The sequence below is a fragment of the Drosophila montana genome, unplaced genomic scaffold (assembly GCF_035044405.1).
Source record: "Drosophila montana isolate Dmon_TW-CO22-7 unplaced genomic scaffold, ASM3504440v1 contig_1204_1, whole genome shotgun sequence".
Lineage (NCBI taxonomy): Eukaryota > Metazoa > Arthropoda > Insecta > Diptera > Drosophilidae > Drosophila > Drosophila montana.
Genome location: NW_026996188.1, coordinates 1 through 14,506, shown reverse-complemented (window position 1 = coordinate 14,506; position 14,506 = coordinate 1). Strand labels below are relative to the sequence as shown.

General features: G+C 43.2%; 1 protein-coding gene across 2 annotated transcripts; it reads left to right on the top strand.

Annotated features, from left to right (window-relative positions):
- The first annotated feature begins 2,281 nt into the window (after positions 1-2,281).
- Positions 2,282-4,182, top strand: LOC135441237 (uncharacterized). Of its 2 annotated transcripts, XM_064700768.1 has the most exons (5): positions 2,304-3,302; positions 3,369-3,434; positions 3,501-3,715; positions 3,778-3,937; positions 4,001-4,182. In XM_064700768.1, exons 1-5 carry the CDS (start codon positions 3,221-3,223, stop codon positions 4,126-4,128), a joined length of 651 nt encoding a protein of 216 aa, XP_064556838.1. In that variant the 5' UTR covers positions 2,304-3,220; the 3' UTR covers positions 4,129-4,182. The 2 variants fall into 2 exon arrangements, with proteins under 2 accessions (XP_064556842.1, XP_064556838.1); XM_064700772.1 differs by lacking the exon at positions 4,001-4,182 and having other exon boundaries at positions 2,282-3,302; positions 3,779-3,916.
- Positions 4,183-14,506: the final 10,324 nt, after the last annotated feature.

The window sequence follows — 14,506 nt, the reverse complement described above, 5'->3', positions numbered from 1 at the left end:
AGGTACGAGTTTAATGATCACTGCAACTTTTCTCTTCTTGGTTCCAAAATGAACTAACTGTATCTTTATTTCTCAAACTTAAGCTAAGCTAAATGTATACAATTATTTGCTTATATGCTAGCAACATGTATCTGGGAAACTGCTGCTGCAGCAGTTCAAGTGTCTTGCACGAGAACTGTCGCAACCAACATCCTGCTAAAGCGCCAGATCAGCATTGCAACAGAGCGTCAAAATGCTGTGTTGGTCTTGTGTGGGCAATGCCCGTTTCTCGGCGGATTGGCGGGTGGAACCGAATCGAATATATCCTGTATGGTGGATTCGGTAACTCCTACCCCCCTGGAATGAAGTGACGGCCACATCGATGGAATGGCCGGAACGCAAATCGGTGGAGGCTCCGCCGAGGCTGAAGATGATGTTTCTTCTCCTGAGTGTTAGGATGCATACTGCAGATACAGCCAATATAGTAAGCAGTATGTAGAGTGTGAAGAGGTGGTTTGCTCGCTGTCGTCTTCATGACAATTAGGTCGTTTCGACTTGCTAAGGACTGTAAGTGAAGCTTTTGTAGATTTATGTCTTCGAGACGTGTTGCTTTATGTTCATCTGTTTGAACGATTCTATGGACAGTTCTGTCCTTTGCTTCGATTTCCATTACAGTGTCATCGTATGATAAGCCGTTGATTTTGACCGTACAGTTGTCGAATGTTAATATTGGCTGACCCATTGATTGTGAAGGGTCTCTGGCATGAAGATGTGACGTTGGTATTCACAGTGTTAAAAAAAAAAGATCGTGTCGTTGTTTCACTTCTTTTATGACCTCTTGATGTCCGACATCCTTGATGTCTGCATGGTTGCCGTTAGTAGGTATTCTCTTGAAGCAGTGTATGTTGACCAGGTTGGTTTGTGCAAGTGTGTTTTCGCATATATAGGTCTTGATGAATTTTGGGACATGTCTTCTCTAAGTACAAAATTTGACCCTTTTGGTCGTACAAAATGTAGTTGCGTACAATTAGGAATTTAGTTTGATGTAGCGGCAGAGGAACAATGTGTGCTAATTTATACATTTGTGTGTTGAATATAGGAATTTGTACATGGAATGTTATGTTAAAATCGTTGAGGTAGGTTTCTAAGGTTAACAATCTGTATAAGTGTTCGTCGGATTCTAATATTACATTTTGTTTGGATATGAATTTATTTATAAATCTAATTTCTTTTTCAGATAATATAAATTTCGGTATTATATTTAGTTTAGTTAGTAGAATACTTTCTGCTATATTATTTATATGATTGTACAGTACAATCTATATTGAAATTTATTCTAGTAATGTACTGAAGTAGATGTATTTCGTTGTGTTCTACATTTAGTGTTTTGTATATATTGTTTTTGTAGTTTTCAATAAAATTGTTAATTATTCCCTATTCAGTAATATTTTAAAGTCTTAGGATAGCTTCTTGGTAAAATATAATTTGCTTGTTAACATTTTCTGTAATTTGGTTTTCGTTTTCTTTAATAACATTAAATTTATCAGCAATAGATTGGGCGTCTTTTGCGTCCATATTTCCTGTTACTACTTTTATTATACTACCAAGACCGTTTATTAATCCTCTTTTTTCCCTTTTATTAGGTAATAATGCATTTATTTTTATTCTAAATTGGTCTACTTTTGCTTTAAGTCTGTCTATAATTGTAATTGCAAGTGTATGTAACAGGCAGAAGGAAGCATCTCCGACCCCATAAAGCATATATATTCTTGATCAGCATCAATAGCCGAGTCGATCTAGCCATGTCCGTCTATCTGTCTGTCCCTTTGTCCGTCTGTCCGTCCGTCTGTCTGTCCGTATGTATGAACGCAAAGATATCAGAACCTACAAGAGCTAGAGACTTGAAATTTTAGCTGTAGGTCCTCCTAGTGCCCGCGTAGATCGAGCTTGTTTCCGATATTCGATAACTTGCCCCGTTTCCAAGTAATCGATAAAAATCGATATTGAAATCCTGGTTTTTGAGCATTTTCGGCAAATAATATGAGCTAGAGTCACCAAACTTGACATGTAGCTTCTAGAATAGTATGTATATATGTATATCAAGTATCTTTCATTTTATACCTATCGCCACGTCCCCGCTAAAGCGTCCCCCACAAAGCTATAAATCAAGTTAATTATCCAACTTGTATTGCCCATCAATTTAAGCCATAATTTAAATGCAATTGAATTTTTGAGAATACACAAATATTCTTTATTCTATTCTAATTTAGTAAATCAGTTTCCCCTAGACTATATGCACGTAGTTTGTCTTGGCGTCACAAAATCCGTTTTAGTGGCATTAGCGAGAGCCAAGGGTCATTCCTTTTCTTTGAGTCGGCAATCCCTAACTTCTCTTAATAATAAACTAACGCACTTCAAAAAATTTTTGCCTAGAGAATTCAATAGAGAAGTTAGGTCTTTAGACAATCTCGATAGATTTAAGGCCACAGAGTTTCGTACTTTTTTATTATATACCGGACCCATTGTCTTGAAAGACATTATAGACTCAAATTTATACAATCATTTCTTATTACTTAGCTTAGGAATTAGACTTCTTCTACACAAGGAGTATTGTGTCACACAAAACTCTCTTGCATCCAGTTTGCTAAATGACTTTGTAAGCCAAGTGCCTACTATGTATATGTTTCCGATGCTCACATTTAATTTTCATTGCTTAACACATTTAAGCAAACAAACTTTACAATATGGTTCTCTTCAGACCATAAGCTCTTTTCCATTCGAAAACTTTCTGGGGCATCTAAAAAAAATGGTGAAAAAGTCGGACTACTCCTTGGAGCAATTATACAACCGAACTGTTGAACGCAGTATTTTAAAAGTCGTTCTTAAAGAAAAAACTTTAAATTTCAATGGGTCCAACGGTAAAATTTCATATAAGCACTGGTATTTTGATCTAAAAGATCGCGATAGTTTTTTCTTCGTAAAGGATGGCAACATATATAAAATATATAAAATTATTGACATTGACAACAAAATTTTGCATAGCCGATTAGTTGTTGACCTAGAGCCATTTTTTACTTTTCCAATAAATTCCATCTTTGTAGGCATATTCTCTTCAAAACAACTCAATTTCCACTCGAAAGTAGTGCTACATAGCGTTGAAAAAATATCAGGCAAAATATTTCATTTTGAAGAAAATGGTATACACACTTACTTTCCTTTAATTGACTAAATTCAGATAACAATGAGTTCGTCGTATAATTTTGTTTTGGATGGCAGCGAAAATGGAGGAGGATACGACAATAGTCAAAATTACAGTCTATCAGGTAACTTATTGACATAATTTTACATTTTATATATATTTTATTCATTTTTATTTCACCTATATTCAGGCTTAACTAATAATCCACCAAATACTAAAGGAATGAATAACTCACAAGCTCAATGCAATCATTCCGGTAATGTATTAAAACAATTTCGAATTAAATCCACATTTAATAGATTTTTTTCTAATATACTTGCAGAACTATTAAGCCTGATGCATCAAATGTTGATGAAAATTGATCGTCAAGGGGCTGAATTAATTTCATTAAGAAATGAAATATCAGTTATAAAGGGACGAGTTTGCGGAGAGGCGCACAAGGCGAAATTGACGCTGCCAAGTGCGCCAAAAGCAACTATTGGGGACTTTGAGGCATTTGAAGAATGCCTCAAAGAAGAGAAGTCCCTTAAAAACTTGGTAAGGAAACTTTAAATTAAATACTTTTACTATTCACTTATAAATCCTACATTTTCCTTAAGGTCGTTGAATTAGTCGAAAGCGGTGAAAAGACCTACGACAAGTTCATTAGGAGCTCCTGGCGCCAAATAATAACTGACGATGTGGCAAGGCAATGCTCCTGGCGTGGGACGGAGAAAAAAATGTGTGTTAGAGGCCTTCGAACCACATTGGCAATACGAAGTAAGCATTACTTTTAAAACTTGTATATGTGCGATTTAATATTATTTTTGTTATTGTCTACAGATGCATTTAAACAGAAGTTTGCGCTGGAAGACAGCGATTTCGACCGCGTCACACAAAAATATTTTCAGTACGCGCAGGAAAGAGTGGCGCGCATAGAAAAGGCTGATGCCAAAAAAATTAAAATATAATTTTATAATATAATATAATATAATATTAATAATAATAATCATTTATAATATTAATGAAAAATAGTTTTAAATTACTCTAATTTATATATGTATAAACTTTTATTATAATTAAGAAATTAGTTTAAATCAATCAATTAAAATGTTATTTATTTTTAAAATAAAATTTGAATTTAAAATGAATGTTAAAAAAAAACAACAAGCAACATTTTTATGGGAACAAAATGGGCATTATTAAAAAAAAAGTTTCGTAAAACATATTTCCAGCGAGCCTTTTGCCTTATCATTTAAGAGACTTTTTTAATATTGCTACCGGCTTAAAAAAAATATTTTTTTTAAAGCTATTTTGAATCAAAAACGTATCACAGAAAATATTTTATAAGACTCGTTAGAAATATCAGAAAAGGCTCGCAAAACATATCACAAAAGGCTCGCTAGCCGTATTTCTGGCGACAATCGTAAATGAAACTTTGACTGCCACAAACTGAACGACATATGATTCATATTGCTATCGTTTCCCGATGCGATTGCGAGAGTTTTGTCGGGTAAACTCTCGCATTTCACCAGTTTGTGATATCATTTGCGACAGTTTGGTCCGCTGGGTACTGAAGTAGATGTATTTCGTTGTGTTCTACATTTAGTGTTTTGTATGTATTGTTTTTGTAGTTTTTAATGAAATTGTTAATTATTCCCTGTTCTTGATTTATGTGTTCAGTAATATTTTCAAATCTTGGGATAGTTTCGTAGTTAAATATTATTTGCTTGTTAACATTTTGTGTAATTTGGTTTTCGTTTTCTTTAATAACATTAAATTGATCAGCAAAAGATTGGGCGTCTGCTGCGTCAATATTTCCTGTTCCTACTTTTATTATACTACCAAGACCGTTTATTAAACCATTTTTGTCCCTTTTTTTACATTTATTTATACATTTATTTTGATTCTTATTTGGTCTACTTTTGCTTTTAGACTGTCTTTAATTTATCCTAAAAATTTTACTTGTCTTAAGTCATTTTATGCTGTTTCGAATTTTTCTGTGTTTTCTAACAAGTTTTTATGTAAAAGATGCATATATGATATTATAACTCTTGCGGTCCCCAGGCTTATTCTTGCGAGTCTGTCGTGTTACTCCAGCTTATGTACTTTAATAATCTTTGCTGTTACACAGCAGAATCTGAAAATATAACTGTATTTACTATTTTGTCCTTTATTTAATTTTTGATTTTTGTATCTTTTGATCCTTGTGTGATATAAAAGTTGGACCTTTGTCCTGCTTGACTATATGTTTAGTGAATCTAGGCGTTAACTTATTTCTCCTATTTTCTTTTCTAAAGACTGTCACCTTGGTCCTTCGATGCACGCTGGATATTGCCATGGACGATATAAAAGACTTCCTCCGCCTTTGCCCTAGGGTCGAACGCACTGCTTGCAGACCCCGGAGTCACCTGATCGTACAGAGCGGCGGGAAGCCGCGGCTTCCTTCCGTGCATCAGAAAAGCGGGACCACACTTATGTTGACCGCTAGCGATATCTCCGGCAAGAGCTCGTCCCACGAACTCTGATGGCCTTCGATAAACTGCGCTATCATGGTCTTCATTGTCCTGTTGGTCCTCTCGTAGGATTCTCTTGCGGACAGTACGGGGCGGTATACTGGACCTCTACACCCAGGGACTCCAGAAAAGCCTTGAAGCTACGACTTCTAATTGTACCCCGTTGTCGCAGACGAACTTCTTAGGTACCTTGAACCTACTCAATAGTTTTCCTCAGCTTTCACCCGCTCCTGTCCCTTCTATCGTCTGCGTCAGCACTGCGCCGAGGCCATACTCACTCTTGTCAGTCTGCAAGACGAATTCGGCGGAAAAGTGCTGACAAGCCAACACAGGGGCAGTCGTCAAGCTATCCCTTCAATTAACGCAATGCCTCCTCCAGTGCTTCATCCCAAGCCCATTTGCGCCCCTTCTTTAAGAGCTCCGTTAAAGGCTGTACCTGAGTCGCGAAGTTGGGGACGAAACGCCTGTACCATGAAGCCATCCCGAGACACTGTCGCAACTCCTTACAATTAGTCGGGGCCCTAAGGTTACGTATCACCTCCACCTTCTCCGGATAGGTACGTATCCCTTCCAACCTCTCCTTGAAAAACGGGCGAAATACCTCCCTCAAATTCTGTACATGCTGCTCTTTCGTCGCCCCTATTATATTATATTATACGCATGAGGCTCCATCTCCGGCCCTATTACCGTGTCCAAGGCTCGTTAAAAGGTCGCACACGCCGAATGCAAGCCAAAAAAGCAAGGCATCATCCGCCATTTGAAAAGACCAATTCCTGGGACTGTGAATGCCGTATATTCCGGGCTATCGGCTGCCATCGGTATCTGCCAGTACCCGTGCTTCAAATCCAGAGTGGAGATGAACAGGGCGTGACGCAACCGCTCCTGGATGTGATTAATCCGGGGGACAGTATAAGCATCCGGAATGGAATGGGCATTGAGTTGTCGGTAGTCGATGCACATGCGTCACTCGCCAGTCTTCTTCTTGAATAAGACGATCGGAGCACTGTGCGGACTACGCGACGGCTGTTCGTCAATCACCCTCTGCATGGCCAGATTCTTCGGATAACACCTCAGCTTCAGCGGCTCATCATCCTTCAGTCGGATCCTGTGCAGGCCACTCTGCCTCTTCGATGCTGGGCTCACTCTGCGTCTCGCCTCGTCCATGCATCACGCCGAATCCATGTGAAGCTTCATTACTGCTCCACTCGGGCAGCTGCTCTCGATCCCCTGCGTCCGCGTGGATTCTAGCCATGGCTCCTAATCCTTCCGTTCTCTAACACATTTCCGCCGTGCCACCTCCACGACCAGCGTAGATCTGTCGCTGCAGCAGGTACTCCCTTTTCATGACCTGGGAGGCCTTCAGTCGGCTCCTCGCTCGGATTGTAGTGCCCATTGCACCCAAGAAATCCATGAGCATCAACATACTGATATCTTTCCCCGCTAGGCCGACGTCTAACCGCAATGCCTTCCTAACTTCGAGCGTGGAACCATCTGCCAGACGAATACGCGTCTGCATGTCCTCCGCTGTTCCCCGAATCGCCCAACTGCGTACGCAATCGTCACTCATGAAGCTGCGAGTGGCTCCGGTATGGTTGGTAGCAGGCATTGTTCGCCCGCCAATCTCCACCGTAGCGCCGATTCGGCCACCGTCCACCTTTAGTGGGTGTTCTGTTACCTGGTCACGTGTGCATCGGCGCCGACCCGATCCTGGCCTGGGCGACGCCATTGCCTGTTTCCCGCCTGCGAGCGGCGACAACAATCCTGGCTACTCCCACCCCGGTTCCTATATACCCAACAGAACAAGAGGGGTGTGTTACCTACGACACGCTCGCCGCGGATAATACCCATTTCCGTTGCGGCGTAGCTGTCCCCCAGGTGTTTGTACCGTCCTCGCCCACTCTGCGCTACTCGAACTCGTGGCCATTTGACTCCCTGACTTGCTTCGCGAGGGTTTTGCCCTCTGCCTCATGATAGTCTCATACTCCACAGCCATCTGCGTCAGCTGGGACAAAGTGGAGAAATCTTGCCGTCGCACGTAGAGCTTGTATTCAGGGGCGGCATTCTCGTATATCCAGTGCAACTCCTGCGCCAGCTCATCCAAGCCCTCAGCTCTATTAGGCCGCGGGCACGGATTTCGTCTTCCAGCCTTTCGAAATAGCGTGGTGGCAGAGAGAACTCCAAGAAACCCCTCCTAAATATTGACCATGGCACCCTCAGCCCACTACTCAAGAACCAACGAGCGGCCCTGTCGCAGAATACCTTACTCATGGCACGAGGCAATCGATCAAGGGAAAGCCATACGTAATGGAGCGCTCCTCTAGGTCCTCCAAGAACCCAAGGGGGTCGGAACGGCCATTATACCTCATGCCTTCCGGACTTGCTCCGGGCGGACTCCATCGCTTCTAACTTTATAAGCGTCCCCAACACCCGTGACTGCTAAAGGGGTCGAAATATGTGGACGCTTGTACAATTATGAGTTCCTTAGGTCGGGCTTCGATTTCTGACGCGGCCGTCCGCCAACGTCGGGTGGGTCGCCGCAGGATGGCGGCTACAACGTTTTGGCCGCCATCCTGAAAGTGGATAGCCGCTTACACAGCTCCTCCACGCGCCCTTCCTTGTCCAGCCCGAACACATGGGCGATCGCTACCAGTTCCTCCTTGCATCGCTGGTGGATCCAGCGCACGCCTACCCCTGGATTTTGGCACTCACCTGACTACACTTTGAGTTTTTATTACTCACTCTAGGTGCCAGCTTCGACTTCTCATTCTTGTGGACTCTTGCTTGGTTTTTGTGTTTGTGGGTGGGCAATTCTCGTTCCGTAGGGTGTTTTATTTTACTTTTGTCTTTGCCTTTTCTGCAGGCTCATTTGTTTACGACAATATATATGCGCAGATATATATTCCCTTTTTCTTCACTCATTTATTTTTATTATTCCTTTGTATTTGTGCCTTTTTCGACTATTTCACAAAATTTAGAAACCCCAAAAATTAATAAAAATAAGCACTTAATATTCTTTTAAATCTTATTATTATTATTGTATTTGTGTGAGTTGAATTCGTCCCACTGTACAGTCGGTGTCACGACGCCTTAACGGCCCTTCGGCACCGACGTCGACTGCGAGACGCTATCTTCGGCCGAGTGATATCTTTAAATTTTGACCATCCCGCACTTTTGTCTTTGTTCCTTATTATTTTCCTTTTCTTATATTTCCTTTTTTGTTCACTTCACACAAAAAAAATATATAAAAATAATAAATAAAAAATAATTCACTTGATGTTCTTTTAACTTTTAATCCTCGTCCATTTAACTTGTAGTAGTAACTTGGCCGGGGTGGTAAAACTCAATCTTACCAGGTTCACTCTATAAGAAATTTGTAGTTTGCCGAGAGTAAAGCTGAAAAGGGGGCTTTGAGAACTGTCGGTAAGACTCCGCCACAGAGGGATTTATATCTTTGGGAAGAGGTAAGGGAACCGCCGGGCTCACTCCGCTGCAGTTAGGTTAGGGTAGGTCAGCGTGATGGGTGCTGCTGGGATCACTCCGCCGCAGAATAAAAAGCCCGCAAAGCGAATAATCGCTATACGGCCTATGCCGCCAACTTGTTCAAAGCAATGTGAACACCGACCAACTTCGTGTATTATAATTCGCACTTTATTTTTATTCAACTTTCCCTGCTGCACCGTCAGTTCTTATTTTTTCCTAACCTCGCGGCTACTTCGCGTTTCGTCTCGTACTTACTTTCGCTGAATTCCAAGTGAAATTGCATATCAGCTTCAGCAGCTCACGACCCGTCCTCTCTCGCAAGCATTCGCTCTCTTCCACTCCTACTGGTAACATTTTAGGAGTCAGAGTTGCTTTTGATTAAATTTACATTATAATTTGCTCCACTTAATTCCTAATAAATCCACTCCTTCTATTCTTAATGATAAGTTTTTCTATTTCATATTTCAACTTCATTTGTTTGACACTTATTCTATGATTATTTATGATTATTTTTAATATTGGTGGGTCTATTGTGACTCCGCGTCACACCCCCCTTTCTTGACGGTGCGTGATCGTCACCTTGCGGCCGTCGGTGATGGTCACCCTAAAGAACTTCTTCATTTCGCTGCTCGTCTGTCGGCCCTCCTTCTTCGCTGGGGTCTTCTTGGCCTGGTCAGTATAGTTATAGTTATATGTCCGACTTGTAAACTGCACTCCGTTGTCGCATACAAACTTCCGAGGGACTCCAGATCGACAAAGTATCCGTTCCCGGAACGCCCTCTGCAAGTGTTCCGCCATCGCTCTCCTTAAAGGGACCAGTTCCAACCACTTGCTGAACGCATCGTGAAATACCAGCAGCATAGTGTTCCCATGCTTCGAGCGTGGTAGGGGGCCCACGATGTCGGCGCATAAGATGGACAACGGTTCCGTCACCTGGCGCGTCAGCATTCGTCCTGCCGGTCTCACCTGTTCCACTTTAAATTTTTGGCACACCTCACATGTCGTGCGGCGTCCCGGAACATTCCTGGCCAGTAGTACCTCTGCGCTAGCCAAGATATCGTCTTCCTCACACCTTGATGACCCGCCGTCGGGGCATTGTGGCACTCCTGCAAGACTCTATGCCTCTGATTGCCGACAACACATAATTTACACGGTATGTAGTCCTCGTCGTCGGCTTGGTGTCCTAGGTGGCGGTAGATTTCTCGACGCGTAGTCCGGGTACTTCTCTGGCTTCCCAGCATGCGGTCCATCGGCAGGGGTGCTGCTCCTCCAGGGCCTGACAACATGCCTCTAGTGGCTGTTTGGATAGTGCGTCAGCTACTGCGTTTAACTTCACTTGCCGGTATTCTTCCAGATGGACCCTGAACGTGTTGTTTATGCCGGTCGTTATCTGCGTTTGCCCGTCCCCTAGATACGTGCCCATGCTATTCCCCAGTCGAGATCGCGAACCAGTTGGGTACCGTTGACCCTGCTGTTTTATCCCTTCGTATTCGACGGCTAGCTGTATGAGCTTCGACAACGATGAAAAATCGTGTCTCCGCACATACAATTTATACTTTGTCGTATATCCAACTTAGTTCCCTCTCCAGGCTGTAGCCAGCGTGGTGCATCAATGCCCTTATGTCCACCACATACTGTTTGAATCCTTCGCCATCTCGTTGACGACGAACCCGGATCTCGTCTTCTTACACTTCAAAGTATCGCGGGGGAAAAAGGAATCTAGGAATCCCTCCTTGAATTCATCCCCTGACACGCCCCTTAGCCCGCTCGTCATGAACCAGCGAGCTGCTTCGCCGATCATGACCTCATTCATCGCCCTGGGTAACCTGTCTGGGTCGATGTCGTATGACAGGGCTCGATCCTCGATGGCCTCCACGAAGGACAATGGATCAGTCTGTCCATCGAATCGTATACCCCACTTCCTGACTTTTTCGGGTACGATGTCGTGTCCGCTCAATTCCAATGGTAAGCGCGTTGGTGTTGATGGGGCACCCTCAGCGACACGAGATGCCACCGATTCTATTACCCTATCACCCGCATCACGGATCTTCTTGCTCGGGATCACCGGGACTTCGAGCAGGCTAGGAGTGCACAGACGTGGGCCGGAATCGGATTGGGATTTTGTCCACGGATCCCATTCGACGATGTCGGGTTCGTGCTGGGCTTTCTGCTCGGGGGTACGGGTGTATTTGGCCTCTAGCTCGGCTAGCCGACCCTATATTTTGGCCGAGTGCGAACCCCCGGAGACGAAACTTGCCAACCAGTGACGCAAGTCTTCGACCCACCCTAGGTCGCTCAACCCGAACTCGCGAGTGATTGACTCCAGCTCCTCCTTTCGTCGCAAGTGGACCCAACGCACGCCCACCCCTGGATTCGAGCACTCACTCGTATCCATCCTTTCGTACGTCACCTCTTATCTTTGTTGAACTTATGACAGAGCTCCGAATTTCGTTTCCTTATCTGGGATGTATTTCTGTCTCCGTAAGCTAGCCTGTCCTTATTGCTTGCCTGTTTCCGATTATTTTATTTTAATTATTTTTATTTTGATTTTATTTAAATTATTTTTATTTTATTTTGATTCTACTTTATTTTTTAATTTATTTTGTTTTGATTTTTAAATAATTTTACTTTTAATTAATTTTATATTTTTTATTTTCAATTCATTTTATTTTTTTATTTGATTTTATTTTGTACCCAGCCGCAAAACAAGTCACTGCGCACTTTAGTTGACCACCCTAAAAAGTGACGCTGCGTACTGGCCTCACTCTACAGTACCTTTTCGCTGCACTCGTTTACTCTTTCACCGTGGTACCATGTTTACTCTCATTGGCCACTCTCACTTTATCCTTTTTATATTCTTTTGACACCAAAATAAAACCCAAAAAAATCTTTAGCGCACTTGTCTCGTCCCAGTTCACTTGCACTTTTGCTTGTTCACTTTTTTTTTCTTCTGTTTTCTCTTTTTTTTTGGTTGTTGTTGTATTTAAAAAAAAACTCCACCTTTCATAAGGCAACGTTCACTTATGCTGATGCCGTTGTCACTTGGCACTTTTCACAATTTCTACGCTGCGCTCACTTACAGCACAATTTCGACGCGTACCGAACGGTTTGCCCCACGGTAGGCGCTCTGCTAACTCCCGACACACGCTTGTGCGTGTGAGCGTGTATTAGCGTGTGAGCACACACACTAGCGCGCTTGAACGAATTCGCTCGGTCAGCGAGAAGTTTTATGGCAGTCCGTTAGTTTTTCGTGTCCCTTTGCTATTTTTCTCATGCCATTACTTGCCTGCACATATGCGTTTGCTGTTGACACCCCAGTGGGACTTTTGATGTTCCCTTTCCTATGCCGCGGGCAGCTAACTTCTCAGCTAACACTGCCTTTTTGACCCTGAATCCACTCTGGTTGCACTTACGGGGGCTTTTAGGCCACGTTAATGCCACGCCCCTTTACGCCTAGGGTCCATGCTCAGGCTGCCTACCATCCGGAGTAGGTGCTTTGCACCTGCCTCCCCAGACCCCCGAAGTGCGGAGCTCTTGGCAGTATCAACGCAAATTCGCATCTGGTTTTTGGTGCGAATTCGCGAATTGCGTCCGCCTCTTCCTCGATTCGAGGTCGCAACTGCAGGAACTGGCGACTTGCTCCTACGAAGTTCGTCGCGTTGTCGCAATGGACGGTCTGTGGGACTCCTCGACGGCCGACGAACCTTTGAAAAGCTTTGGAGGCGAAAGCAAACAAACAGTATGTACGACTTTCCACGCATTCAAAAAGCCGTGCTAATTGGGCCCCAAAAATCGACGCCACAGATAGAAAATGGGCGGAGCGCTCGGAGTCGATCTGCTGGTAAATTTCCCATAATTTGTGTTAGCAGACGAGGTTTGCATTTAAAGCAGCGGATACATGATCTCACTGTCTGACGACAGACCTCTTGAGCGTTGATTAGCCAAAGTCGCTCACGAAGTAGACTCACGAGTGCTCTTGGGCCAGCATGATAATTCGTCAAATGCAGGTATCTAATAAAGCTTCTAGCGAATTGCGAGCTCTTTTTAAAAGTAGCGGAAACTTGGCATGGATTAAGACTCTGCATTCATGCACTCTGCATCTTTAAATTCAACTTTTTGGATGACTTCAACCATTTTCTCGAAAGCTTCTTTCCTTTCGAGCGCCGTAGAGATACTCTCAAATTGTAATTCTCGATTTTTACATTTGTGAATAAAGCGGAGCACATAAGCAAACACTCTCAGCAGCCTGGCATGTGATGAAAAGCTATCGATAGTTGCCAAGATATCTGGTCGGTCTACCATAGCTGCTAATCCAACAGCTGCTTTGCGGACTTCTAGAGTTCGCATCTCATCTGTCATCAGATGCTGGTTTACCGGCCAGGATTCTCTTGGTTCCTTCAAAAATGAAGGCCCATCGAACCTCATCAACGCAAGTAATTCATCGACATCGTAGCCTCTTGAAACAATATCTGCTGGGTTTTGTTTTGTAGGTACATGGCGCCATTCAGCTTTCTCTGTCCATTCTTGGATTTCAGCCAGCCGGGCCAAATAGCCACGATGTCACCGAGTAATGTTCAGTTTTGTCGCTCTAAGAGCCATGAATGAATCGTCAATCTTAAATTGAAAGGCATCTTCATTCGGCAACCACAACATGTCAAGTGTTTTGGTTGTGTCAGACTCTGAGATCGTTATCGACTTAGCTGCGTTTGTTGCGGACAACTCAGGAGAATTCGAAAACCATTTGGTTAGTTCGAAACCTGCGCTTTTGAGTATTTGCGACACTGCAGACTTAATTGTCTGAAGGTTCTCTACGCATGCAGCACCAGTTAGTAGATCATCGACGTATAAGTCGTGCCTGATAACGTCGGCAGCTTTAGGGTGTGATGACTCGCTCATCTCAATTAGCTTTGTTAAACACCGCATTGCCAAAAACGGGGCAGGCGCAGTGCCGTAAGTTACGGTGTTTAACCTGAAGAATCTCAAAGAGTCCGATGGGTTCTTTTTCCACACTACGAGCTGGAAAGCTCGATCCACTTCGTGCACCATGACCTGCACCGCTCAAGTTCACCGCGACGTTTCCCAACTTCGCTTCGGAGCTTTCGCTTTTAGCGGGCGAAGTAAATTTGCGCTCTCGAGGGCGGTGTTGAGTAACCGATCAGCAATGCGCGGTTGCTGCGGCGACCAGCGGTTACATTCATACTTACACTATTATTTTATGCCTTAACTTATATACTAACAACAATGAAGATATAATGGCTCCTTGCCTTACTTAAAACTAATACTGTGAATGCTACTAACAAAATCAATTAGACTATAAATTTAACGGGTCCTTGAGTGTCATACTCTGGTGTAC

Excerpts from the sequence above, each read along its gene's own strand:
- LOC135441237 (XM_064700768.1), top strand. The coding sequence starts at position 3,221 with ATGAGTTCGTCGTATAATTTTGTTTTGGATGGCAGCGAAAATGGAGGA. Across the intron at positions 3,435-3,500 it reads AGCTCAATGCAATCATTCCG|AACTATTAAGCCTGATGCAT; the intron begins GTAATGTATTAA and ends ATATACTTGCAG. Across the intron at positions 3,716-3,777 it reads AGAAGTCCCTTAAAAACTTG|GTCGTTGAATTAGTCGAAAG; the intron begins GTAAGGAAACTT and ends ATTTTCCTTAAG.